This window comes from Cavia porcellus, unplaced genomic scaffold (assembly GCF_034190915.1).
Source record: "Cavia porcellus strain 051 isolate PalLab524CR breed Dunkin Hartley unplaced genomic scaffold, mCavPor4.1 scaffold_4, whole genome shotgun sequence".
Taxonomy (NCBI): Eukaryota; Metazoa; Chordata; class Mammalia; order Rodentia; family Caviidae; genus Cavia; species Cavia porcellus.
Genome location: NW_026947487.1, coordinates 97,335,653 through 97,362,734, shown reverse-complemented (window position 1 = coordinate 97,362,734; position 27,082 = coordinate 97,335,653). Strand labels below are relative to the sequence as shown.

Genomic DNA, 27,082 nt, shown 5'->3' with positions numbered 1-27,082 from the left:
AAGGTAATAGTGAGGAATTCAGATTAATATGACAGCTGCAGAAATTGAAATTGGATCATGGAGGATAGTAAGAAACTCACTCCTGCAGGAAAATCAGGCAAAGTCTCTAGGAGAGTTTTGTGTTCCAAAGCAGAGCAGAGTTAAAGCAAAAAGCATAGGATTAGTCGTAAAGAGACGTGAATGGTTTCTGGGGCCTGAAAAGTGTGGCTTCAGTGAAGTACATCCTGTCTGCAGGCTTTTTCAAAGAAGGGAAAAGAATAAGGGTATATAAAGTTTCCAGGGTCTGAGGAATTGCATGTCCATGAACCCATCCCACCCACCCTATCTTTAGGTTGCAATGAGCCCTTCTTCCTTGAAGATCACACCCCCTAATCTTTAGACCCTGCATGCAGCATAGCTGGAATTTTTGACAGGTGTGATCAGTTAAATTTGTTTGGTATTAACATAGCCTGGGAACAGCCTAAGTGTCCTGTAGAGAGGCCTGTTAAAAGAAATAGATACAGCCTATGGGTGAGGTAGATCTGTATGTATAATACCGAAGGGACACCTGAATTCACTGTTAAAGAGAAATGGCATGGTGTAGAATGATGCGTGCTTTAAGGCATTTTAGTATGTAAAAATTAGAATATATATAGCTCTGTAGAGAGGTGCTCCATGGACCATGCATGGACTAGGATGTCTCTTAGATGATTCACAGTGAACCTAGCAATGGTGACTTCTGAGCAGCCAAAATGACTGAATGGATGACAGAACTGTAAGTTAAGACTAACTATATAAATTTTTCATGTGTATATTTTAAAATATGCTTATGTTTTTCTCTGAATAATTATTAAGATGTGTGTGTGTGTGTGCATGTGTGTGTGCGCACTATAGCAGTCATCGTGTGTGTTTGTGTTGCCTTCCTGCCTGATGAGATAACAAATCGTGATTTCTCTTTCCCTAGCTTCATTCTGATCTTGACACTGGTGATGGGAAGATTAAATACATTCTCTCAGGTGAAGGAGCTGGAACCATTTTTGTGATTGACGACAAATCAGGGAACATTCACGCCACCAAGACGCTGGACCGAGAGGAAAAAGCTCAGTATACACTGATGGCTCAAGCAGTGGACAGGGAAACGAACCGACCACTGGAGCCGGCTTCCTCATTCATTGTCAAGGTCCAGGACATTAATGACAACCCGCCAGAGTTTCTACATGAGATCTATTATGCCAACGTGCCTGAAAGGTCCAATGTGGGTGCGTAAGTGGGAAGATCTGCTCTATTTCCAGCCCGGCTGCCAGGAGCTTGGGCTGCTGCCTGTCTTCCCAAATCAGGAAATAGAACTTAGGCTCTATCTTCAGTGCCATCATAGCAGCAAAGAATGTTCATTTGGAGAAATGAAATTGCAGATGTTTACAATGGGCTTAAGGATTTTAAGTCTGAACTTATTTAAAAGAACAAGAGTAGAAAAAAGAGAAATAATTTGATTGGGTTCAGGAACCCTGAGTTTTGTATTATTAGCTGTATAACTTGGAACCAGTTAAATCTATTCTCTTAGCCTTTGTTTCTTTTTCCATAAAATGAGAATAATAATTCCTGGCTTTGTAGGACTAGCAGTAACATGCACCTACTTGTAGCACATATTGGTGCTTGATAAATAAGAGCAACAGGAATATTTCTTACAGATAGACATTGTGCCAATTGGTGACTCAGGCACACAATTTTAATTTTTGCTGTGATTAAGTCTAATAGGCCATATTTTACAGATGGCATCTCAAGACAGAAACAAATTTTCTAATTTTTCCAGGGTAATCTTTGCTTCTAAGTGATCTAGAATGCACACATATCTACACCACTATGCCCTCACCTATTAATTGAGAATTAGGTATGTGTTTCCAGTGTACTGGAACATTGTGTAAATATTAGTTTGTGAAGGGTTGCCTTAACTCATCCCTTCATCCAGGCAAGACCTTTCATTTGAGTTCTAGAATGCATGGTGGTCTTTTGAGGAGTGTACCTCACTGAAAGACATTTGCCTTTCACACAGTGATCAGGAAATGAATCTGATCAGATGAGCTCAAATTAATTTAAGACTCACCAGAGAAAAAGTAACCCATTCCACAAATGAGACAAGTAAACACTGCCTATGACAGGGCTGCAAGGCTGCCTATGAGAAAGCTAGCTATGGCCTTCTCTTCTGCATGTACTTTCCCTGTGTCAGAACGTGGTGTCTTCTTAGAGTTCTCACATTCTGTGAAAGTCAGGCTGAGTTGTTTCCCAGTTGCTTCCTTTCTCCTCTTCCTACCTGTCCTTTACTTTCTGCATACGCACACGTAGATTCTAATGAGAGACAACAGGTATCAAATAAATCTGAATAAAAGGGGCCCAGTAGTGCCAGGAACTGAACACTGGGGTGGAGGGTCAGTTTGGGAAACCAGTCATCATGAAGGACACCCTGTGGGAACCATCACTGTTCTCACTCTGGAGGTTCTTTGATGCTGACGGACAGTACTCAGGCTTTCTATTATGGATCAAGAAAGTACAGTACAGTCTGTATTGTGGACAGTATCAGCACTGACTCATTGCTGTACCTTTAACTAGTCATATAAACCTGGACCTCTTCCTGTAACTTTCTACATTTCATTTTCATCTAGAAAAACAGGCTAGCATACACTGTGAGGATTGCTAAAAAACACATGCAAAACACAAAGATTTATAAAGCATCTAGAGATTTAGGAGTAAATTAAGCATAAAACTAGTAATGTCCCTATCGTACCACAGTGGTATTCTCCTTTATAAATCTCTGTTGCCAAGCATATTGCTTGGCTTGTGGGAAGAGTTCAAAAAGTGTCATTTGTATGAAACAGTGAATTATAGAAGACTGATTTGAAAAGAGATTTGCTTGTGTACCCCCCACAAATGTTCTGACAACCCTGTAAAGGGTAGTTAGAAGGGGTGTAAGTGGACCACCTTGCCTCCCACATGGAACCTTGCCTCTCTGTAGAAAATTTCACAGAAAAAACTTGAGTTCATTGCTTGCATGGTTGGTTTAAACTGCTAACTTTGGAAATAAACATCTTTGTGAAAGAGATTATCTAATGTTGTACGTCTCACACCAAATTTCCCCCACATAAATGGATGGGAAATACCAACTGGTAGAAAATACTGGCAAACATGCTACTAAATTCATAATAATAAAAACATAATGCTGATTCCATACATGGAGTGCATCCCAAATAACGCCTTGAGCAGAGAAACTGTATAATTGCCTAATCTTTCCTTCTAACTCCCCTTTTTTCACTCTGAAAACCAATGTTCCATGTTCTGGATACTTGTCAGTTGTGACCAGCAAGGAACAGAAGGGATTTTTAAAGAAAGAAAGAATACCAGAATTGCATATTCCTCCAATTACTAGGTTTCCTGAAATTTTGGTTCACAGAGGTTTACCTTAGTTCTCACCACGTATCAACTGGTACGTCCTGTTTCATGGATACCAGACCTATTACAGGTGGGAAAATTCAATTTTCATGCCAGTAGGAAACAACATCCACACAATATTTATAGCCATAAATTAATTAAAATGTAGTATTAGGAACAATTTTATGGCATGCAAAGCAACAATAAAATCCTATATTTATTGTTCTGCTACTGATGGGGGATTGCACTCTGTCTTTTCTTGAAAAGCAATTCATCATTAATTATCATTTATTATACTCTTTGGGAAGATTTTTATTTAATTATGTGATAAACTCAGCATTTCAATTGCATGGGTCTCAGACTATTTGGCAATAACAATCATATCATTCAAACTACAAGGCATAGCAGGGTGTACTGCAAATATAGAAAGTTTAGTTTTACACTGTGAGAATTAACAAGTAAAAAGGAGGAAACGGAAGAAAGGAAAGAAGGAAGATTCAAGGAAAATAAGAATGTGTTGGGATTCTTTTCTGCATTTAATTTATAATGAAACTTTATAAATAATAATTATTCTGAAAATCGAAGACATGGTACTAATCAATTTATTCTCCTTCTAAGGAACATCGGTGATTCAGGTGACAGCTTCTGATGCAGATGACCCCACCTATGGGAACAGCGCCAAGTTAGTGTACAGCATCCTTGAAGGACAGCCTTACTTCTCAGTGGAGGCGCAGACAGGTACTGTGGAATGCTGCCACCACTGTGACTTAGGGCAGATTGCAGATTAGAGTCCATGCTTGCTCAGTGAACCTACCTAAATCTCAGTTTCCCCAAATAAATAAAAAAGGACCAACAAAAGCCACCTAAGTAGATTAATGTGAAGATTCAGCACTGGATCCATGTCCTGGTGTATAGCTAGCATGCAGCGAAACATGTTTATTATTGCTTCTGCCCATATTTCACAATGTAGCAATAACAAAGAATCTTTAAATTTAATATTATTAAATTCAAAAAAGTCTTGATCTGTGGATCCAAGTTAAGAGACCATAGGAATTGGAGCCTGGTATAAAGGCAAGCAGCTGTCAAATTATGCTCCGAAGATCATTCTTCAAGACTGGGGGTGGCAGAGGTGTATGCTGATATTCACACTGATTTAAGGTGTAGCACTTGCCCAGTCTCTCTTCTTGTACTCATAGCTTCTCAGTGGACAACATCACACAGAGAGGAGGTTCTGTGCATTTCTTATGGAAAACAAAGAGTAAACCCAAGAAGTATATAAGTGTACAAACAAAACCAAAGCCCAAAATATTTCACATAATTTATACCGAATTTAACTCTCTAGAATAAAGACTAAAATTCTATGAAACTGCTAATCTTCGATATTTCTCAAGGACCTTTTCCTCTCCACAATATGTCTCATCTTTTTGAAAGATCAGGACAAATATTCTTCACTTATTATAATTAAAATTTATAGCATATGTGTATACTTATACATACACTTAACCTATCAATTGAATATTTTGCCCTTTTACTTAATATAATTTTAATTTGCTTGTGTATTCATTTATTTGTAGCTGCCTTGTTTTTGAGTGTAACTTATGGAGTTACTTGCTATGACGGTATCCAAGACATTTATCATTAACTTTTGCATTTTAATCGAGAAAAGCATGAACTTCATCTAGACATTTGAAATTTAAAAAAAAAATACCCTCCACCATTTATCTTTTTTTTATTTAATGAGAAAAAGAAAAAAAAAACAGAAAAAGGGAGTAAGTAGTACAAAATTTAAAAAACAAACAGTAAGAAATCACTAGTTAATAGATTACATATTCTCTTCTTAGAAATAGTTGTTCAAGTTACAAAATTGAAGCATAAAAAGTGGACTTTCAAACAGTGAAGTGGAAACAGTTTTGTTCAGTGATCCAAAACAACTCAGTAATATGGTTATCTATTTTATACACCTAAACATATATGCAGTTATAACCTTTAGAGCACTTTCTTTTCTTTTCTTTTGTACAATGACAATTACACATTTTGGGTTTTATTACTCCCACAGTTCTTATTACTTTTTTTGAAGAGAGTAAAACCAAATGCGACATATCAGAATAGACTCAGTCAAATCAAAAGGATGGACATAATAGATAATGTAAAAACAAAATACAAGGTGATCAACAATGGTTACCATACTGCCTCTTGCTATTTTAAGAAGAATTGCCAGTTATAATAAAATTGAACAAAACAGTAAAGAATAAAATCAAAGTATTGGAGACATTACAGGACTTTAAAAGAAAATAATAGTCAATCGGAATGGGCGTCATAATGATTCTTATTGTCTTCACAGTTTTGCCTATACTTTTGAACTTGGTACTATCAAGCAAAGCAGAATAGGGGAAAATCAGTCAAAACAAGATGGTTAGGGCAATACAGGATTTCAAATCAAGTTAATAGGAAATCAAAGTAGGTTACTATAATGTATCCTGATATTTTTTATTTTTCCCTTATTTAAAAAGATAAAAAGAAAAAGTAAATAATTTTTAAAAAGGGGATTGAGATAAAAGAGGGCATAATAACAGAACAGCGCAGGTCAAAACATACCCATTTAAGCAAAATAGTGTTTCACCACAAGATATCCTGACATAAATATAGTTACCATAGTGTCTCTTTCCTTGAAATCTTTGAGTACAACTTCGTATACTGTAGCACCAAACATATCAAGACACTATAAAACCATTCAAGAGAATGACATTATTACAGGGTATTTAGAACCAATTAACAGAAAATGAACAATGGTTTTTGTATAATCTTCTTGTCTATAAAAGTTTTTACTTATATTATCATATATAATAAAATCCAATAAGATACAACCTTTTAAGACCGATGGAGACAGAAGAATACAAGTTTGATGGGATTTCAAAACAAGATGATACTAAATCAACACTAGCTATTATGATGTCTTCTTTTCTCCAAAATAGCTGTTCCTACCATCCAATCTTCTCTGCCTTATTTCTGTTGAGTTCTTTTTCTGTCATTTGTTGTCAGTTTGTCTTCTTCATTTTGCTTTCTGCTCCATTCATTGTGGCCTCTCTGCCACTGTTTCTGAAGTCTTGGTATTTTCCTTCTTAGAATATCCTGCAGTATTCTCTGTGGAGTTAAATTGGTGGTAGCAAATTCCCCTAGTTCCTCTTTATCCTGGAAGCACCTTGTTTTTACATCAATTTCTAGGGACAGTTGTGCAGCATATATCAATGTTGGCTGGAGGTTATTATCTTTCACAGCTTGAATTATCCCCCCCGCCATGTTCTTCGTGATTTGATAGTTCATGCCGAGAAGTCTGCTGTCATTCTGTTGGGTGTTCCCTTGTAAGTGATCTGTTTCTTGTCTCTGACGGCTTTTAATATTCTGTTCTTATGTTGGATTTCTAGAATTTTGATTATTATATGCCTGGGTGTAGCTCTGTTTGGGTTATAGGTGGCTGGGGTCCTGTATGCCTCATATATCTGAGTATCTTTACCATTTGCTAAATTAGGGAAATTCTCTTGGATTATTTCTGTGAATAGCTTTTGTAGTCCATTTGTTTGTGTCCCTACTTCTTCTTTTATGTTCTTAATTCTTAAGTTATAGATCCTCTTATCATCTTCTAGCCTTTGTATTGTTGTTGTTTGGTGTTTTTTTGTTATTTTTAAGAAGTTTTTCATTCCATGCTCCCATATTACAAATCTGCCCTCCAGTTCAGATAATCTATCCTTAGTTCCTTTCAAGCTGTTATGCCAGTTTTTGATAGAGTTTGTAGTTTCCTGGTAATCTCTTTGAACCTGCTTCACGTATTCTATGTTTTCTCTATTTTCTCCATCACACAATTCTCCCCTTTTTTCTGTTCTTCCATTCCACCATCTGTTTTTTCTTGGGCGGTGCTTAGCATTTCTCTAACTATTCTACTTATATCTTGCTTCAGGTCATTAATAACTTAATTCCTGAACTCGTCTATGAGGCTCTGGAGATAGTGATTTATGTCTATTGGTCCTGTGTCTGATATTGCATGTTTCTCAGGATTGGGGGCTGAGGACCATTTCTTGTTGCTCCCTCTTCCCATATTTTTTGTTTCTTATATACAAGCATATATAGGAGGCCCAGTTTCTTTCTTTGTCAGTTACAGTTTGTTTGAATTGTGCTGGCTAGGTGTTCCCCCCCACTGCAGTGTACTAGGGAGACACAGACCTGGGCAGTCTATGCTGGGCTGCCCCTCCAGGTCAACCTACTGAAGGCTTCACTGCTAGTGTGCACCTCCTGGTGCTGGGACCTGGTTTGGGCTAGCCTACTGGGTCTTAGTCAGAGGCGTCACGCAGGCCAGGCACTCCCCACCAATCTTGCTTGAGAGGGGAATATGTGACTGAAGACCCTGCAACATCCTGTTCCTGGTAGTCTGCCCGGTCCCAGTATGTCCTTTGCTGAAGCCTCCTACTCTATGGAAGGGTTCCCGATCCACTCACGCACCGCAGATCGATGCAGGGCTCCCGGTCAGTCCCGCTCTCAACTCCATTCACTGCTTCCCACTCTCAGAGCTTTTGTGCCTCTGTCCTTGCAGTGCTGATTGGGATGCAGCAGTGGCTGCAGGAAATTCAAATCTCAGCTTCCAGTGGCGTGGGGTCCAGCTTCTGCACTGAGACCTTATCTGTTCTTGTTGTATCACTGGGATTGCATTTCCAGTTGTTTTCTCTTAATTTAGTTCATTCCTGAGTCTGCAAAGTATATCTCCCCTTGCTTAGGATTTCTTGCCTGGCACCATTCCTGGATTTTAAGTGCGGTTTCTCAGAGAACCTCCGACGCTGCTGCTATCTATCCACCATGTTCTCCCGGAAGTCACGCTCTGTGCCTTTAATGTATCCAATTTTTATCTGTCAATTCTACCTCAGTAAAGAGGCTGGAAGTTTCAGTCCATATTCAGCTGGCTCCAAGCAGCAGAATAGCATGGCGGGCCATCATTTGTGACCGCTGCAAGCAGCAGGGCGCCAACCAACAAGACCCACCTTTTATCTTAAGAATTCTTGGCTAATAACTGCCAATTTGAATCTATCAAATTACTTATCAAATAAGGGAAATAAGGGCCAGTGAGTTTCAGGGTTCTTCGTGGAAACATACCAACATAATGGAATACTAAATCTTCCTCAGGATTGTTTATAAATTTCTAGTTCAAGTGATACCTTAACTACAGTGAAGAAAAGCATCTGTAAATCTGCTGGAGATTTAGGTGAACAGAGTATTCATTCAAATCATGTTTCTGTAATCAGGGGTCACAAAGAATTCAATCATTAATTTACCACTGTTGTCAGTGGCAGGTGATTTTAGACAGTAAATATTTGCATAAGCATTGTGCATAATTCTAATGCATTTGGTTAACTCTTCCAAAAATTAATACTAGCTTTTTAATGTATTGTATGAAATATGTGCCTCTTAATTTAAATGTAATGCAGAGTATAAAAGTGTTTGCAAAAATTGCATGTGGAAATACATTTCCAAAAGATTTTACTAGAAGTCGAAAATACAGTTTTACTTACAGACATCCACCTAGTGGACATTCAAATATTTCAGTCTGCAGGATACTAATGCCTGAGGTTATTTCTTGCATGTAAAGAGAAATGAAACAAATTCATCCTCTGTAAGTAATTGTATGACTTGCTTGAATGAAACAAGCACACTTCAGGAATGGTTGCTTATGGTTAAATTTACCGTACTGAAATTTTCTTTGAGGACTTGAGGTGCTTTATTAATCTTTACCTACAATGTGTCCCACACATTTAGCTGTTGTATTCTGTTATAAATGATTGTCGTGTTTCCCGCTCTCTGCCCAGGTATCATCAGAACAGCCCTCCCCAACATGGACAGAGAAGCCAAGGAGGAATACCATGTGGTGATTCAGGCCAAGGACATGGGTGGACACATGGGTGGACTCTCAGGAACAACCAAAGTGATGATCACCCTGACTGATGTCAATGACAACCCACCAAAGTTTCCTCAGAGTAAGTAGGTGGACTTAGCTTTCGCCACTCAGCCCTGCCACAGCCAGCACCCCATCATCGCTTGCCCCTTCCTTGTCTCACTCAGCTTTCCAAAAGAAAACCTACAAAACTAAGAGATAATTATATCATAATACAACTGACATGGCATGAAGACAGTGAACAAAATGGAAGACATTAAAAGTTTTGATCTTGGAAACAGAAATTCAATTTTGCTAGGTATTTTATTTACTAGGTACTAGTAGTATGATCTAGTCTTAACTTTTCTCAGCTCTTGTTACTAACCTGGATATAACAGTACTTCAATCAGTTATTTTTTTGCTGTGTAGCAAACTGTTCAAGAGTGTTTTAAAATAATAATCATTTGTTTTTGCCTTGAGTACAAATTTTGGAGGAGATATTTTTTCTTGCTTTCTCACAGCATCAGCTGGGGATATCTCTGCTGGGGATGGACGATTGACTTCCAGGAATTTTTACTTACATGGCCAGCTAGTTTGTATGCGCAACTGGTTCCTCTGCATGTGGGTCTCTCCAGGGCTGTGTCTGACAGTGAGAACCTCTAGAGCACTATGCAGAAATGGTTTTGTCTTTCAAGAACCAGCCTCACCAGTCATATAACTTCTTTTTCAGTGTTGCTGTAAGAATGCCAGAATTTAAGCAAAGTCCCTCAAAATTATCTTGAAAGAAAAGCATGTGGGATGACCCACATCGATTTGATTGGTTTTGAAAAATGAAATCCTCCACCCTGCTTAATTAATAGGATTATTTCTAGGTGTAAACAAGTTAGTGTAAAGCCTTGTAATAACACCTAAGATAAATTGTCAACAAATGTTAGTCATTGTTACTTGAGTTCTACAAAATTTATACAATTGCTAAGGAATTTTTTTAAAAATGATGGAATAAGTAATTTTAATTACAGATACCTGTGTCATCATTTAATGTCCAATCACTAACTCTGTAAATCTCTACAAAAGCCTACATGAACACTTTAAAGATAAAACAGGCTTCTATAAAGTCCAGAAGAACTTGGCTAAAGGAATGTGGCCAAAGGAAAATGGCCAAGCCAGAATCTGAACATGAATCTATCCATGTATGTAGAGCTGAATACAAAGATATGGGCCCGCTAGTCATGAAAAGCTCTCTTTCACTGGAGCCTGTGAGTGTATCGTAAATGAGAGAACAGGGAAAGTAATGAAAAATGGTCTCAGGAAGGTGCTATAATTATTCCGAGAAATTCAAAGAGGACAATCTACAAAAGGGAAAAAATAAAGTAGAAGTCAAGGAGGGGCCTCTCGGCTCTTTTAGTGTCCCATGATAGATGCTTTCCTCTCCAGGTACCAGGTTCAGGATTCCCAGAAAGATTAAGGGTCATGCAATGTTCTAAAAGCTGCGATTTCTACTGTATGCATTGTACAATTGTTAGGTGAGCTGGGATGAATACACCAAGCAGGATTACTGAGTTATTATTAGTGCTTTCGCTCATTGAGAGTCATATAGTTAAGCTATATTATTACTGTCCCCAGCTGTACGAGGCTCACTGTCTAAACTTGGATGTGATTTGGAGAAAATCATCTTATAGTAGGTTTTTAAATTCTTTCCTGTACATTTGTAATTATCTTCCCACCATACCACGATGAAAGGCATATGAGGTTAAATTGAGTATAAATCCAAACTGAACATATAAATAGAATACTGTAACTGATAAGATCTGTGTCAAAGGAAGCTAAAGCGCAAAGAGGTAGATAGCAAGTCCGCTGATTTGGCTTATATTTTTTCCCTCACACAGAGTATGTGAAGATGAAAATAGGTTGGTGTCAATTCTCACAGCCCCGCTGGAAACCGTCCAGTGGCTTCCTAAACTTAAACAAAACTTCAAGTCTTTTCCGTTTCCTAGAATGATCTCTTTTTCCTCCAGCTGAGCCCCAGCCTACCTGGGCATTCTTCTCTATTAACAGCAGACTCATTTGAGACAATTGTCCTTTTGTGACTTGTACATTTCCAAGATGTCCCCACATTTAGATTATTGCCATTAGCTCTCCCTGGACCTGTAATGTGTATTTCTTAGACATTTGCCTCCCGAGGTTTTTTCTGTTCAATTTCTTTAGTGTCCTTAACATACTATTTATTCCAGTAAATGTGCTCTGTCTATCTTGCTCAAGATGAATCTCCCTTTGCCTCATGCTCACATAGTTAGCACGGCATTCACATTGGCTTACATTCATCCACATACAGAAATAAACTCACACAAATATATCGTAATGCATTCAGTTGTGCACTCAGTCATGTGCTACCTACTCCACACATGTGATCACTCACTCACTTCCACACCCACAAATACAACTCATCTATTCCCATTTACACCCTCATACTCATTCACAATCATACACACAACCACACGCGTGTTCATTTCCCTCTACCCCTTAGGTCTTTTTCATTGGTTTCCTGTCTTAGTTGCCTAGCAGTGATAACAGAATATGACTATATCTGTTTTATTTTCTTTTATTTTTAGTATGACTCATTGAAGATAAAATGATAACTGCTTTGCCTACTACTGAGTTTGTAGGTCCATGAACGTATCCGGCACACATGTTCCCAAGAAATACTAAATTCGTATAAATGTGGAGGAATCACACTTTAAGAAATCTTTCCAGAGAATTTCATGTGTGGAGTAGTGATACAGGATGTGAAGAAAGAGGAGAACTATGTATATAAGGAAAGATTTTCAGAGATAAAGCTTGCATTTGATTAAAATATAGACATGGGAGTTGGGCATGGTGGCACATGCCTGTAATCCTAGCACTCGGGAGACTGAAGCAGGAGGATCCTTGTAAGTTCAAGACCAATCTGGGCTACAATGTGAGCTCATAGTGAAATCCTGTCTCAAATAAAAAAATAAATAAATAGGAAAAAATACCCCACAAGTCTATAGAGGCTTTTAAATAAAGTATCTTGTTTTAGTTTTAGTTTAATTTAGTTTAGTTTTTCCTGGACACTAGGCTATGCTGTAAATTCCTGGCATTAATTTCATGGGCCATTCTGCAGACATGAAAAGAAGAATCAACAATTGAACAGTGTGACAATATATGTGATCTCCGCCATTCTCTTTTGAGAAGTGTAACTGAACATTGTTTGCCTTCCTCACTTGTGGCAGGTGACCCCAACATTTTATCTAGGGCCCCAATATTGTTTCATCACCCTTTATAAAGTGCATTCTTTTGGCAAGCAGGCCATCTGGACCTTCCTTCAATCCATTTTGTTCTTTCATGTTTTCAACTGATAGAAAGTTCAATTTCAAACCCTTTGAGAAATTTATTGGGATTCAATGCAACTTGATGTCTGAGAGCTGCCAAATAAAAAGGAAAATAAAAGGAAATTTCTTCTTCTTCTTCTTCTTCTTCTTCTTCTTCTTCTTCTTCTTCTTCTTCTTCTTCTTCTAGGCGTGTACCAGATGTCTGTGTCAGAAGCTGCTGTCCCTGGTGAGGAAGTGGGAAGAATGAAAGCTAAAGACCCAGACATTGGAGAAAATGGATTAGTCACGTACAATATTGTTGATGGAGATGGTATGGAATTGTTTGAAATCACAACAGACTATGAAACACAGGAGGGTGTGGTGAAGCTGAAAAAGGTGAGTTAGGGTGAACAACATGCTTGTCTATGTGTGGCCTTCTCTGCCAAGGCAATACTACAACAGAGTCAAAGGAGACAGAAGGAGAATTAGGTGGGTGGGGCCTGACCTCACTGTGTGAATGATCACGGAGCTCTATAGAGACAACAGAACTGTATTTCCTTCTGTTACTACAGAGGAACCTGAGCAAGGGGGCTGATTATTTCTGCCTGAGATGGCTGCTTTGTCCTCCTATGTTTTGGCACACTTCTCCTATAGAAGCAAAAGCGGTTAGAGAAACATAGACTTTAAAGAAGCAGCTCTAAGTTCCTTTAGCTGCACCCGTAAAAACTTTTGATATAAGGTGCTCAGAACTTCTCTCATTTCAAACACCCCAGGTTCACTTCACTGGTGGATCCTCTGTGAAATTTAAACAAATCCCTTTCTTGCTTAGCTTTCCAAATTGCAAAGAGAGAATCCAGAATAATAAACCTGTCCTCATAGTCAGCTAGATCCTCATTAGAAAGATGGCTTTTAAATTAATTCACTACAAAGAAAAGCACATTGTTTCTTCCTGGTTTTGTTTCTTTGTAAAAATAAATGTAGGGTCTATTCACCATTACCTGTTGGACAGACACAGCCTGAGTCTCTTACAAACATCTCATTTATTTTTAACATGCAAATTCTCATCTAAAATAAATAGCATTGTCTAATGAACAGTGATATTTTCAACTTAATTTTGAGACTGGGGCCCAGAAGGATTAAATATTTGACCTAACACAGTCACAGACATGAAATTCACACCTAGTATATCTTGTAATGTCTTCCCTCTTAACACGTTTTGGAAATAACTGAGCCAGAAAGAGCTAATAAAGAGAAGTAAGTTATGATTTCACTTTCAATTGAAGAATCAGTTACAATACATTCTAAAGCATATCTCTTGCATTTACCTCTTAGGAATCAACACTTCTCCATCCTCAAAGTGTATGGAGCATTAAATCTGAATTGGATGATGGGGTTATACTGGTTTTAATAAAGCATTTTCATTTTCTACTTGGTTTTGTAACATGAATACTAAGTTTCTTGAGGTTATGGGAAAGATTGGGCAGTAACACTGATAAAAAATTGATTTGAAGAATCAATAAAAAGACCAGTAGTTGAAGAAAAGATGAGAGTAGAAGGGGGAAGATTGAGCCTTGGGGGAAACTTTTAGGAGAGAGGCAAGAAGGGATGTGCTCCACTCAACTGACTTTTAAAACATTTAAAGCTGTTAGGTTTGGAGAGAAAATTTAGACAACACAGCAAAGAGAAGGCGACTGTCTTTACGACTGTCATGAAGAACAAAGAAAATGAAATGTTTAGAATTTGGAATGACTTTGGATGCTTACCACTGTATCATACATGATCTGACAGAGTAGGCCAGATTTTCTGCCACTTGGGGGCTGATGTAGTGATTTCCTTTGATTTCTCCTCTGGAAAAGTAGTTGTGGGGATTGTATGCACCCTCAAGCTGTCAAGTTCCTGTGTTAGTTCACATTAGTATCCCCTTAGCTTGGCACTGGTGTATTAACATCAACAGCAGCAATTCCTGCCTCCCATCCTTTGTCGCTGGAGTAATTAGGTAGTTGATTATGTTAAGGTTTCACGTATTTTCAGTATATTTGGGGCATTATATTACACACTGTGACTTGAAAGTCCTGAGAGATTTAAATCATGCTCATGGAACTCTCACATGGCAAATGAGTTATCTGCATGTGATTAACTTGTGTACTTTCCCCCAAGTCAGTATATTTATTATAAGCAGTGGAACAGTCTTCTAAATAGCACCCACATTCAGGTTCAAATGTAAGACGTCATTTTTGCAAAAGAACATTTATTTCCATTGATAGCTTGAAGTTCTAATTGTCCACTGGAAGGGCAAAAAATTAAAGATAGATTTTACAAGGTACAAATATGAGTCCTTGTGGAAGTCATTACATACAAGTTAATAATATAAAAGGATTTGGAGATATCATGCAAATATTTTATATTTCAAAGACATTATTTAACATGGTACTTTCTCCTCATTTATTAATTTATCCATTTTTTCCACCAAGAACTATTGAGTTATTATTTGTCAGGTAAGACCTTGGTACAGTAAAATTTGGAGATACAAAGTGGAAAGAGTTCTGGTCATAAGGATGTCACAGTTTTATAGAATAGCTCATAGGAAAATGAGAATTAAATAGAGTTCCAACGTCACCCTCCAGACCTGATAATGTTGATATTTTGAGCTGGATGAGTTTTTGTTGTAGGGCTTGTTGTGTGCATTGGAGGATGGTTGACTGCATCCAGGCTCTTCCTCCTGGGAGGTCCATAGGCACTCACTCAACCTAACCTCAACAGTTTTGTCACAAAACACAACCCTAGACATTGCCGAATATCCTCGGAGTGAATGGATCAAGCACTCCTCAGCAGAAAACCAACTACAAAAACTGTGATATGGGTCAAGAATGATTTCTAAGAGGAGTCCTTGAGTTGAGTGTTGGTAGTTGAACAACACTTTTCCCAGTACATAAAGAGAGAAGGCAGGGAAAAAATGAACTCATGAAGAACTAGAACCTGTAAAAAAGTCATATTTAGGAGGTTGCAATACACCTAATCTTTACAGAGTAGGGCCAGTTGAGAAAGTGGTGCTGGATTCAAGAGATATATTACAAAGAGCCAAAGAAGGCAGAAGAGGTAATGGAATGGTAGTAAAAGAGAAGAATTAACCAGTGGGTAGATTCATCTTTTTTTTTTTTTAGTCACTTAAAAGACAATACATGTTTATAGAATTTGGACTGTATATCCGGATTTAATAATGAAGAAGGATAACCTTCCCTCAGGGATTTAGTCGGTCTCCACGTGGTTAGCTGAAGAATCGTATTAAGTACAGATAAGCTTTAAGGTGTTTTGGTAGACAAAGGGAGGACAATCCAATCTGTTCATTGTAACACCCTTGACTAAGTAAGAATCTCATTTATTGCAGAGAAATTCCAGCATAGTTTCTGAACTGTTTATTTTCAGCCCAATATACTTGTGAGGCAATGTTAGGGCAGCGTTATGAGGCACTTTAAGTATTCTCTATGTTAATAAAACTATTTTTATGCCTGATTTTTCTTTATATTCATTGTCCACGTGTATATAGATGTGGATACATAACATTTAGCACGGTTGCAATCATAGGGTGATCTGATTTGTTAACTTAATGTCACATTGCAAACATTTTACATGCTGTTATATAACATAGATAATCATTTTTAATGACTCCATAATATCCTATCCTATGGATGGACCATTATTTCCTTAATAAAATCTCACAGTTGGATTTGATGTTTCATGTGCATATTTCCCCAGATTAGATATAACCCTCTACTATATCTAACAAATATTGTGCATTTGTGAATATTGTTTGTTTGGGTTTTCTGTTGAATTAATCCCTTAGGGAGAATTTTCAGAGATGGAGATTAATAAACGAGGGGGGTATTAAGATTTTTATTGCTTATGCAGTGTGTTGCCTCATTTAGCTTTATTTCAACTACTCATAACATGGATATAAATGTTCACGTGGGAAGCTACCTCAAATATTTTTTGGAAGGAGGATGAGAATAAATAGTAAATAAATGCTAACATGTTATCCACCCATCAGTCCTGCTCTTTATTCAGTCAAAATGATTGATGCATAGACTTTTGCATTGATGCAGTAATTCTGGGGCTTTAGAGAGGAAAAATCAGCAAAGATCAACTAAATAGAGCTCTTTGGTATGCTTCTAATCTACCATGGGAGGGAAATGAGGGATGCAGAGTCTAGATCAGAGGCCATACCAATCAGCCCGGGCTTACTGAGCAGAACTGCTCAAGGTCATGAGACTTGAGTGAGCTCCCAGAAGACCGAGAAGAATCTCACCAGATTGGAAAAACACACTGAAGACCCTAGCTGGGGATGATCCAAATGAAGTCTGACTGTAAGAGAGCAGCATGACTTTATTATACTCAGCACTCATAGAGCTTTCCAGAACAAAATGTGGGTCTGAACTTTTAGGCATATTCTTACATCAAATGCAAAAAGATTTGTTATAGGGGCATCAAAAAACTGAAAAAACTTCATCTTTCCTGATTACAAATTACTGAGTTTCAGAACTATAATATTCCAGTTTTTTATTTTAACCAGTAATTACAGAGATTGCAGTAATGTTATACCATTAGCCTACAAATATCATCTCTTTCCACTACTCAGTAATGTAGCTAATGACAAAGGGGCTCCTGGGTCTCCCAAAGGATGATCAACAGGCTGGCGGTAGAGTTAACTCTGACAAAGGGGAGTGTTCCCTGACTGTGGCAGATTGACATGGTAGTCTGATTGAATACGTTTAACTCTTGTGAAGCTAGAGTCCTCCTTGACTTGGAGTTGTGCAGAATTAGCTCAGGACTCAACCCCTCCACCTTATGCCCATTCCAAAGAAGTGTTTGTCAGGCAGAGGAAAACAGTGTGTCAAGCACATCCTGCCTTAAGATAAAAGTTTTTCCAAACATTTGGCAATCCAGAATCATCCAGAGTGATAATTAGAAACTTTTCCTTAGAGTTTAGGGTTCATTTCTCTGCTAAATATTTTACTTTTACCCTTTGCTGACAGATTGATTGTACTTTCTCTAACTCAAAATTAAGGAGTGTTTATCTTCAATGTTCCTATATCTCAGCCATTTAAATATTGTTTCTCTGTGTTATTCTATATCTACATAAAAATCTCTACCGATAATTCTTGTTTTACTTCAGATAGGTTTTTTTTTTGTTTGTTTGTTTGGTTTTTTTTTACTGTTTCTAAAACAAAGGTTTGGACCTGGGATATAGCTCCGCAGCACAGTGCCTGCCTCTCAAACACAAGATCCTATGTTTGATTCCCCGTACAAAATAAAATAAGATAAGATAAAATAAAGGATTATTTTCACTGTTTTATCACTTACCTGTAATGGAAGATAACCTATCCATGAGTTCAATCAAAACAAAACTGCCATTCCATTTTAGCTAAAGAGTAGTGTTTTAGTTTCCTAAAACAGTTACTGAGAAGCATAACCTATATGTTAAAAAGCAGTGCTATCCCAAGATGCTGTGAATTTAGAGAATTAGAAAAAACACTAATTATGCCAATAAGTAAGTTAGTGTTATCCAACAGTCCCTCTTATCAAAATTACCATTAAACTACCCAAAATGATTTTATGGGTACAACAGGTAAATGTTTAAGACTTTGTAAAATGCAGTGTACTCAGAAACTTCAAAGTGAGGCTATCCCTGTGACTGAGGTATATGAGTTGCGTGTTGATGTGGGAGGGGAAGGCAGTCATCAATAAGACACACTTTTGTTCTCTGAGTGGGCAATTTCATTAACAAGGTCTTAATACTTTAAAAAATGGGCTAAATTTTTTGATACTGTTTTATTTTCCCCTTTCCGATGGCTTTTAGAAACTGACTAGGGAAACCTTTGTGTTACTGTATAGAAGAGGATCCCTTTCACAGGATGTACAGGCTCTGTATCAGTCCTGGTCCTTGAATTACCCATTAAGCACATTCTAAAATTCAGGAATTGATTCATCTGATTTTCTGACCAACTGGCTCAGGTAATTGGATATTGAGTAGATACTGATTTTCTCTCTTTGAGAAAGCATTTACTTTGTCCTATAAAACAATCGAGTCTTTCTCTTCCATTGTCTTTCAAGGAATTAGTTGTCAATCTTCTCTCCATTCTTGCAGCCTGTAGATTTTGAAACCAAAAGAGCGTATAATTTGAAAGTAGAGGCTGCCAATGTGCACTTCGATCCGAAGTTCATCAGCAATGGACCTTTCAAGGACACTGTCACAGTCAAGATTGCTGTGGAAGATGTGGACGAGCCCCCCATGTTCTTGGCTCCAAGTTATATCCACGAAGTCCAAGAAAATGCAGCACCTGGCACTGTGGTTGGGAGAGTGCATGCCAAAGATCCTGATGCTGCCAACAGCCCAATAAGGTACAGGCCAATTAACTGTGACAGGTTGGAAGGGAAATTTTGGAGGTGAGAGTTTTGGGGAAGGTCCCCTGGGACCACATCATTCTCTTTCAGAAAACATCCAAGTTTATCAGGTTCAATGAAATTTCAGCAGGACATGAGGTCCACTTACCTCTGCTATTTATGTAGCTTGAATAAGCCTCTGCAGAAAGGTAATTTTTCTCTGGAGCTGATTTCCCAAGGTAATCCTAAGCGATTTAACCATTAGCTGAGCCTGTCTGCCTTAAGGACTTCACTTGAGTATAAATAATCATTATGAAATAATTAGTGTAATTATAAATTATTGAATGACTTCCTGTGCTCCAGTTACTTTACTAGGTAAGTTAGACATGATCTAATTTATCCCTTCAACTTTATGATTGCATGAATTATTTCTTAAACGAAGAGATTGTGGTTCTGCAAAATGAAGTCATATGCCCTGCATGTCACAATCCGAGGGCTGCAGGATAGGGAGGGAAGATCTTCCTGCTGATGAGTACTTGGAAATGATAAGAGAAGGTAAACACATTTTGAATGTTTGCATTATTATGAATCTACTGTTACTGATTAGAAAAGCATAACATATTTGGAAATGGAAAGAAAATATTCAAATGAGAAGGAGAACAAAGGAGGGAGAAAGGAGGACAGGAAGGAAAGGATAAAAAAGAAGAAAATGGAAACAAAACTTTTGTAAATAAGAAATAGATGAGAGGTTGAAGGCAGGGGAGGGGAACTGGAAGAAATGAGGAAGCAGATTATACTTTGTACAGGTACAAATTCCCTATGATGAATGTTATCACTATGTATATCTGAAATGTACTAATAAAATTAGAAAAAAAATGTGAAAAACAAAGAAGAGTGATGCAGAATCCTACTTGTACACTCTCATCCCTGTCCTTATAATGTAATAATGGGAAAGAATCTGAAAAAAGCTATAAGACATTCATAGGGCGCAAATGTACAGTGGTGTGAAATCTCTTCCCCAGATCAGATTCTACCACAGTTTTCCCTCTGTGGCTGCTTCCTAATTCCTTTCTTTTCTATTTGCCTTCCTGTACCCCTTTATGCCTTTCCTGCATCCTTATTTCAGCCAGCTTTTTATTATCAGTCCTGTAACCAGAGTGGTCATTATAAAATATACGTGCAAATGGCACCTACTACCTCCACTGAAAACAATCCCCAATGGTTGATAGAATTGTTCCTTGTTACCTGTCACATCCACAATAATCCAGATTGTTTTATTTAGTGTGGGGATCTTCACAGCCATTCAGTACCATTCTCAGGAGCATTCTCCTTTCTTCTAGTCCTGCCATTTGTGTTCTCTTCCTTATAGTTTCACTCTGAATTTTCAACTTGCTATACTGTGCTCATTCTGTCTCCCCTCATTTTGGAAACCCATCTTCTGCAAATTCTTCTAGGACTTCCTATAAACGGATCACACGTCCTTCCCATTCGTTGTCATCTCCCATCACTTTCCACATTACATCATAGTGAGATCTTACACTGTGTGTTGTCCTCAAAGGCACACAGTCAGAGAACTGGGATGAGTCTTTCTAATTAAGGAGTGAGAAATCTGCAGACTGCACACCAGATCTACCCACGTCTTACTTACTTTCCTTCCTTCCTTCTCTCTCTTTCTTTTCTTCTTCTTTCTTTCCTTCTCTCTTCCCTATTCTTTGTCTTTCTGTTCCATCCCTGAAAATTTGCATATCATAAAGCACAATGTGTTCCCTTGTAAGGTGCATGATTCTTTGGCTTTTAGTGTATTTTACAAGGTGGCTCAACATCGTAGTTGCTTACTTCCTGAGCCTTTTCATCACTCCAAAACAGAAACAAATAGTCTCAGTAACCTCTAGTTTATTCTGTACATTCTTTTATTTCAGACATTTCATATAATTGGAATAATATGATATGTGGTCTTATATAGTTGCATTTTTCCATTTAGTATCCATTGAGTTTAATTGTGTTATAGAATGTATGTGTAATTCATTGTTTTTTATTACTAAATCATATGCCATTGTAGGGATAAATGGTGTTTTATTAATCCATGCTCAGTTGTATGAATATTGTTTTTTTCCACTTTTGAATACTAGAACTGATGTTGCTATGAAGATTTATGTACAATATTTGTATATATGTTATATATATATATGCTTTTTATATAAAAAGTACTTTTTTTGAATTTCACCTCTGAGAAACGGAATTGCGGGCTCATACAGTAACTCTGTTTAACTACCTGAGGACTCACTAAAAAGCTTTTCACAATTATTGCACCATTTTACACTCATATCAGCAATCTGTGAGGCTTCTAATTTCCCCACGTCCTCATCAACACCTGTTATTGCTTGTGATTTTTTTATTTAACTGTCCTTGTGGGTACAAAATCATATTCCCCTGTGACTTTGACTTGTATGTTCTCTATTGACAACAGATATTGAGCATCTTTCCAGGTGCTTTTATTGGCCATTGATTTGTCTTTCTAGGGAAAATTTCTACTCATATTTTTTCAATGCTGTATGTACTAAAGCTTTATCAGACATATAACTTGCTAATGTTTTCTTTCCTTCTCAGTTATCTCTTTACTTTCTTGACTATATATTTTGAGATACAGAAGTTTTCAATTTTGATGAGGTTCATTTTTTCCCCTTTTGGTTGCCCTTGAATTTATGTGTCACAATATTTCCTACTATAAAGTCATGGATATTTATACCATATTTTCCTTTGTGAAAATGGATAGTTTTAGCTCTTATATTTAAGTCTTTGATCCATTTTAAATTAATGTTTGAAAATGTTATGAGTTAAAGTCCCAGATTTATTGTTTTCTATGTGAATATTCAACTTATCCATGCCATTTATTGAATGTTCTTTCTCAAATGAACTGTCTTGATATACTTCTTGAAAACTGACCATAGACCTATGTATTTATCTCTGGACTTTCTTTTATTTCATTGACATTATGCATTTGCCATTCCAAATATTACCATAGCATTGTAGTACATTTTGAAGGCAGGAGCTACAAGTCCTCCCACTTTGACTCAGCACCTACTTTTGTTCATATAGGTTTTAGGAAGATAGCCACACTAATTCTGTGTATGTTTTCTGTAACTGCTTTCATCTTTCATGCTAGAGGGCAGAATTGAGTAGTTTGAGTACAGAACCATTACATTCTGCACACTGTAATCTATATACTAGTCTTCAACATGTTTTCTGACATCTGTTCTATTTCATGTCTGTATCCTTCTGGTAAATATAATACAAGCCAGAGGGGATGTCTGATAAATATTTAAGGAATGAATAATTGAAATGACACTAAATTTGACTTTGAAATTCAAATTCACATTTTTTACTGTAAAAGATATATAAGTGATGAACTCATTTAGAAATGTATTCAGAAACCCTCGGTGAGCATATATCAAGATGCCCAGTGTACTTTACAAGGGAGATACTTATAAAAATTTGAGTAGACATTTCTCCAGTGAAGATGGGCAAATGGCTATCAGTTTTGTGAAAAAATGTTTGCTATCATTAACTATCAGGGGAAATGCAATGCAAAACCTCAGTGAAATTTTACCTCCTTCCAGTTAGATTGGCTGTTATTAACAAGCTCCTTCCCCTAAAACAAAAACAACAAAATACAAATGCTAGAAAAGATGTGGACTAAGGGAAATCCTGATGTATTTTTGGTAGGAATGTATATCAGTATATCCATTGTGGAGAATCAAAAAAAATATGATTCTAAAATCCTACTGTCAGTTATATATGCAAAGGAAATGAAATCAGCAAGTAGATAAGAAATCTCTGGTCCCACGTTTCGTAAAGTACTATTCATGATAGCCAAGATATGGAATCAACCTAAATATCTATGAATAAATAAATAAGCGTGATATATGGACACAATGAAATGCTTTTTCGCCATAGCAAAGCATGAAATCATATCAGTTTTCAATTGCAAACAATGTGGATCAACACAGAGAGAAATACGCTAGCAAAAGAACAGATATTAAATAACTAGAATCTTTTAAAGAGTTGATAGCATAAAAATTGAAAATACCAGAGGCTGGGAAGAATAGAGAAAAGGGAACACGGGATGAGCATATCTAATGGGAATTATGTTAAAATTAGGAGGAACAAGTGCCAGTGCCATAGACCACTGGTCTATGGCACAGTGCAGTGATTATGACAGTTGTTAATAATAAGGTACATCTAGGGCTGGGATTAAGCTCAGTGGCATAAGTGCCTGTCTGGGAAACACAAGGTTGTGAGTTCAATCCCTGATACCAATACCTAAATAAATAAATAAATAAATAAATAAAGTACTGTCTATTTTACACAACTAGAAGAAAGGGTTTTGAATACTTTTATCACCAAGTATTGATAAATATTCAAGGTGAAGTTTATGATAATAACTATTCTTTGATTGTATAATGTATATATTTATGGAAACATCACTGTGCTCAAAAACATATATATGTGTGTGTGTGTGTGTGTGTGTGTGTGGAGAGAGAGAAGAAGAAACAGAGAGTGAGAAAAAGAAAGAAAGAGAAAGAGAGAGACAGACAAAAGTATACACACCAGTAAAAGAAAAACTTGTATGACTGTATTTTAATGGTAAATTTATTGAGCCATAATGAGAATAATACAAGCTAGCTTTGGTCTCTACAATTACAGACAGCATTCACAGTGATGGCCATTATTAATACAGTGAACAGCTGCTTGGCTAATCTCGGTCTCTGTGATTTCTACACACGCATTTTCAATTTCTTCTCTAAGGGCCGGTGGGGTAGTGGGTATTCTGCGATACATGTCATCCTCCAGGGTCTCTCATATGAGGACAGCATCTGTTAAATAAACATCATATTAGTTTTATTTTTGTTGTTGTTTTTGGAAATGTGTATGTATGTTTTTGGTGGACTCTCTATCCATCTACCTACCTATAATGAAGCAGAAGCAATAAAAAGGAAAGGGATGTGAACACGAAAACATTTACCGTAGACAGTGAAGTTTATCCATTTATATCCGAGAATATGATAGCTGAAGCAGTTTAAAGCAATGTGTCGGATTTTTGAACATCATTCTTTTAGAGAAATGAGTTACCATTTTCAAAATACCTTTTTAGTACCAAACCATGTTTCACGAATTATTTCAGTTAATATTCTTGGCCATCTTTTAAGTCCATGACTGATCCATGAACCAAGAGATGACATTCCCATGATTTTAGGGATGATATGACTTCTTAAAGTCAAACAGCAAGTGTTGGAGGCTAGATTTTATGAAAGTTTGCCTGAGACATTTCTGAGCTTTTTACTTTTATCCATTGGTCATGAATAGCGAGATTTACCCAGAAAGTTTGTTGTGCTCTTTCTACGCAGGAAGATACATTAAATAAAGTCTGGGAATCCTTGTAACACCTTCATACTATGTTTAAAAATGTTCATGATATGAATTTTAGATGAGTTATCTTTGATTTCAAATACTGAGTTGCATTGGTTATTTTAGAATGACAATGAAACAAAAACACAGGAAACAGCTCTTCATTTCCCGTGCACTTCATTGTCTCCAAGGAGTCACATCTGCACTTGGTGATTGGGGTTGCGTTCTCAGTGGTAGCTATTCTGTGCATGTAAGCAATTTCCATATCGATAATTATCCAAGGTGCTCAATATTGAACCTGAGCCAACCTCTCACCTCATCAACTTTGGATTCTGATTTTAGAATTGTCAGACAGTTTATGAAGGAACATTCTAGTTTTTTTTATTCAGAGGGCTTGCTATCCTCACAGTCTAATTTCCTGGCTCTCTTTTCATCTTTAAGAGGATTTGTGAACTGGGGCACATAGGCAAGACCTTTCAGTACTAGTTAAGCTTTTGGCTATTTGGACCTTTTCAGATCTTTTCATTTTCTCAGCTTCTGCAGCATTAGACATATTTTTGTTTAGTATTATCTCCCTGAAATAAGTACTTGTCTTAGCTTTCTCGGCACTCATTTATTTATGCCTCAGAAAATACGTATCTGGTGTCTTTGATCATTGTTCAGGCACTGAGGACTCCCTAAGGTTCAGCTTTTTGACTTATTTTGACCTTTCTCTTCTTATGACCACTAACTTACAGGATTTTCTTTCATGCTATGATTAGATTTGGTTGATACCCTATGTTCTCTGCCTCTAGGAAGATTTTTCTCCCTGATTCTAATTCTGTACTTATCTTAGCGTCTGTTACGTATTTTTACCAAATTCCTTTTCCTTCACTGTCTTACCCATTAATTCAAAAGATAATTTGAGCTTACACTTATTGTGACATACTTAAAAATTACAAACAGCTAATTAAATTCTGCCTACCACAGAATTTTGCTCTCATAGTATCGCAGGCAGCCTTTGTTAATTTCAGCCCCTCTTTTCTGCTGAATTCTTATTGTCTCCCTTAATATCTCCCTTTCAAGCACTCAGGTTGGAAGCCATGTGCAAGTTTCCCAGTCTCCTTCAAAGAGCAAAATATGCATTGGGTGCTACTGATTCTATCAGTCACTCCAAAATCTTAGTCACCTTCCTTATCATAGCCTAAACTTTTCTCTTTTCTTTCTTTACTCTCTCTTGCAGAGGTCATCTTCCTTAACTTACCTCATTAACATCTAGATGGCTGGCTGTCACTTATTTGCTTCTACATTTTAAAAGCCCTCCATAATTTCTCAGTGGCTGTAGGATGGTCCTGCTCTGATTTTTGAGAGCTTATGGAATCTGTCCTCGTAACAGTTCCAGCAACAATGCAAACAATAGCAACTCTTGCTGGTTGTGTTTCCGCTTGCGTGTGAAGCATGAGAATGTATCTTACACATCTGCAATTTCATGTAATTTTTAAAGATGAGAACTGGGCATTATTAATGTTCCAGTTTAAAAGGTAAATGTGCTGAGACAATACACCCAAGAAAACATAAGGCAATAATACTGTTAACATTCCAGTTTAAAAGATGAAACCTAAGTTCAAAGATACCAATGGATTTCCCCAGTGGTATATCATTCAGTTTATATTTGGTGGATTATGATTGTATCTAGGATTTTCCAAAAGCAAAACCCAAGCTCTTCAATATTAAACAATGTCTTTACTTACTATGTTCCTTTCAATATTAAGTTCCCTGGTGCAGGAAATATGTCTAAAATTTTCTCACACAGTGCTTGCTGATGAGAACTGGAGTCACTGCTCACATTTATGAGACGTATGACCATATTTAGTGTTACCAGTGGGGAAGGAGGTTCATCATTAAATTCCATGAGAACGTTTGAAAGTCAAAGGTCTTCATGGATGAGCTCTTGTTTGGTACACTGTGAAGTACACTGTTTTCTATACTGCTTAGTGGGTAGCCTATCTTTTCTATTCCTATTCTATTTCTAGTCTATTCTATTACTAAAGAATGCTGTTTAGAGTTGGATGATCTCAGCTTCAACTTTGACTCATTTAGAAACTAGAGATAGGACATTTGTAAATGTCATCTTTTTAATATAAAAGAGTAAATCCTATGATACCCATGGTCTTTTCTACCTCTCATAGTCTTTAATTTTTGATCATCAATAATCAAACTACATGAGTTTTGTAAGACATAGGTGTTTGGCTGAGCAAAACCCAGTTATGATCTCTAGGAGCACGAAGCCAGTCAATTATGAAGCTCAGCACTCTAACAAATTAACACAACCCATCTTTCTTGCTTTCCATCTGGGTAATGGTAGGGTGTAGTGAAAAGGGAAAGGGTTTTAGAGCTCAACAAAAAATTAAAACTAAAGCTGCAATACTTACCAACTCTGAGTCTCTGAGCAGGTGGCTTTACCTTGCTGTACCTCCATATAAGCCATTCTTCCTTCACCATCTCCCATTTAACACTGCTATACATATACCCCAGTAATATTCTAGAAAATTTTGTCTTTTGTTAGGAAAAGATAAACTTTCTAATGCCCCGGAGTATTGTTGTGTTCCAGTTGTGTTGTTAGGTATAATGTGTAATCAGTAAAGTCTAGAAAGAATGACCTGCAAATTCAGGGCCAGTG

The 27,082-nt window shown here is 37.1% G+C and overlaps 1 protein-coding gene across 3 annotated transcripts in view; it reads left to right on the top strand.

The window, feature by feature from the left end:
• Window positions 1–27,082, top strand: part of Cdh11 (cadherin 11) — a 162,552-nt gene that overhangs the window by 113,001 nt on the left and 22,469 nt on the right. For all 3 annotated transcript variants that reach the window (XM_063247445.1, XM_003472044.5, XM_063247444.1), the window contains 5 exons: window positions 944–1,238; window positions 4,018–4,137; window positions 9,246–9,413; window positions 12,848–13,035; window positions 18,782–19,035. In XM_063247445.1, coding sequence (XP_063103515.1) covers window positions 944–1,238; window positions 4,018–4,137; window positions 9,246–9,413; window positions 12,848–13,035; window positions 18,782–19,035 — 1,025 coding nt within the window. The remainder of the gene's footprint in view (window positions 1–943; window positions 1,239–4,017; window positions 4,138–9,245; window positions 9,414–12,847; window positions 13,036–18,781; window positions 19,036–27,082) is intronic.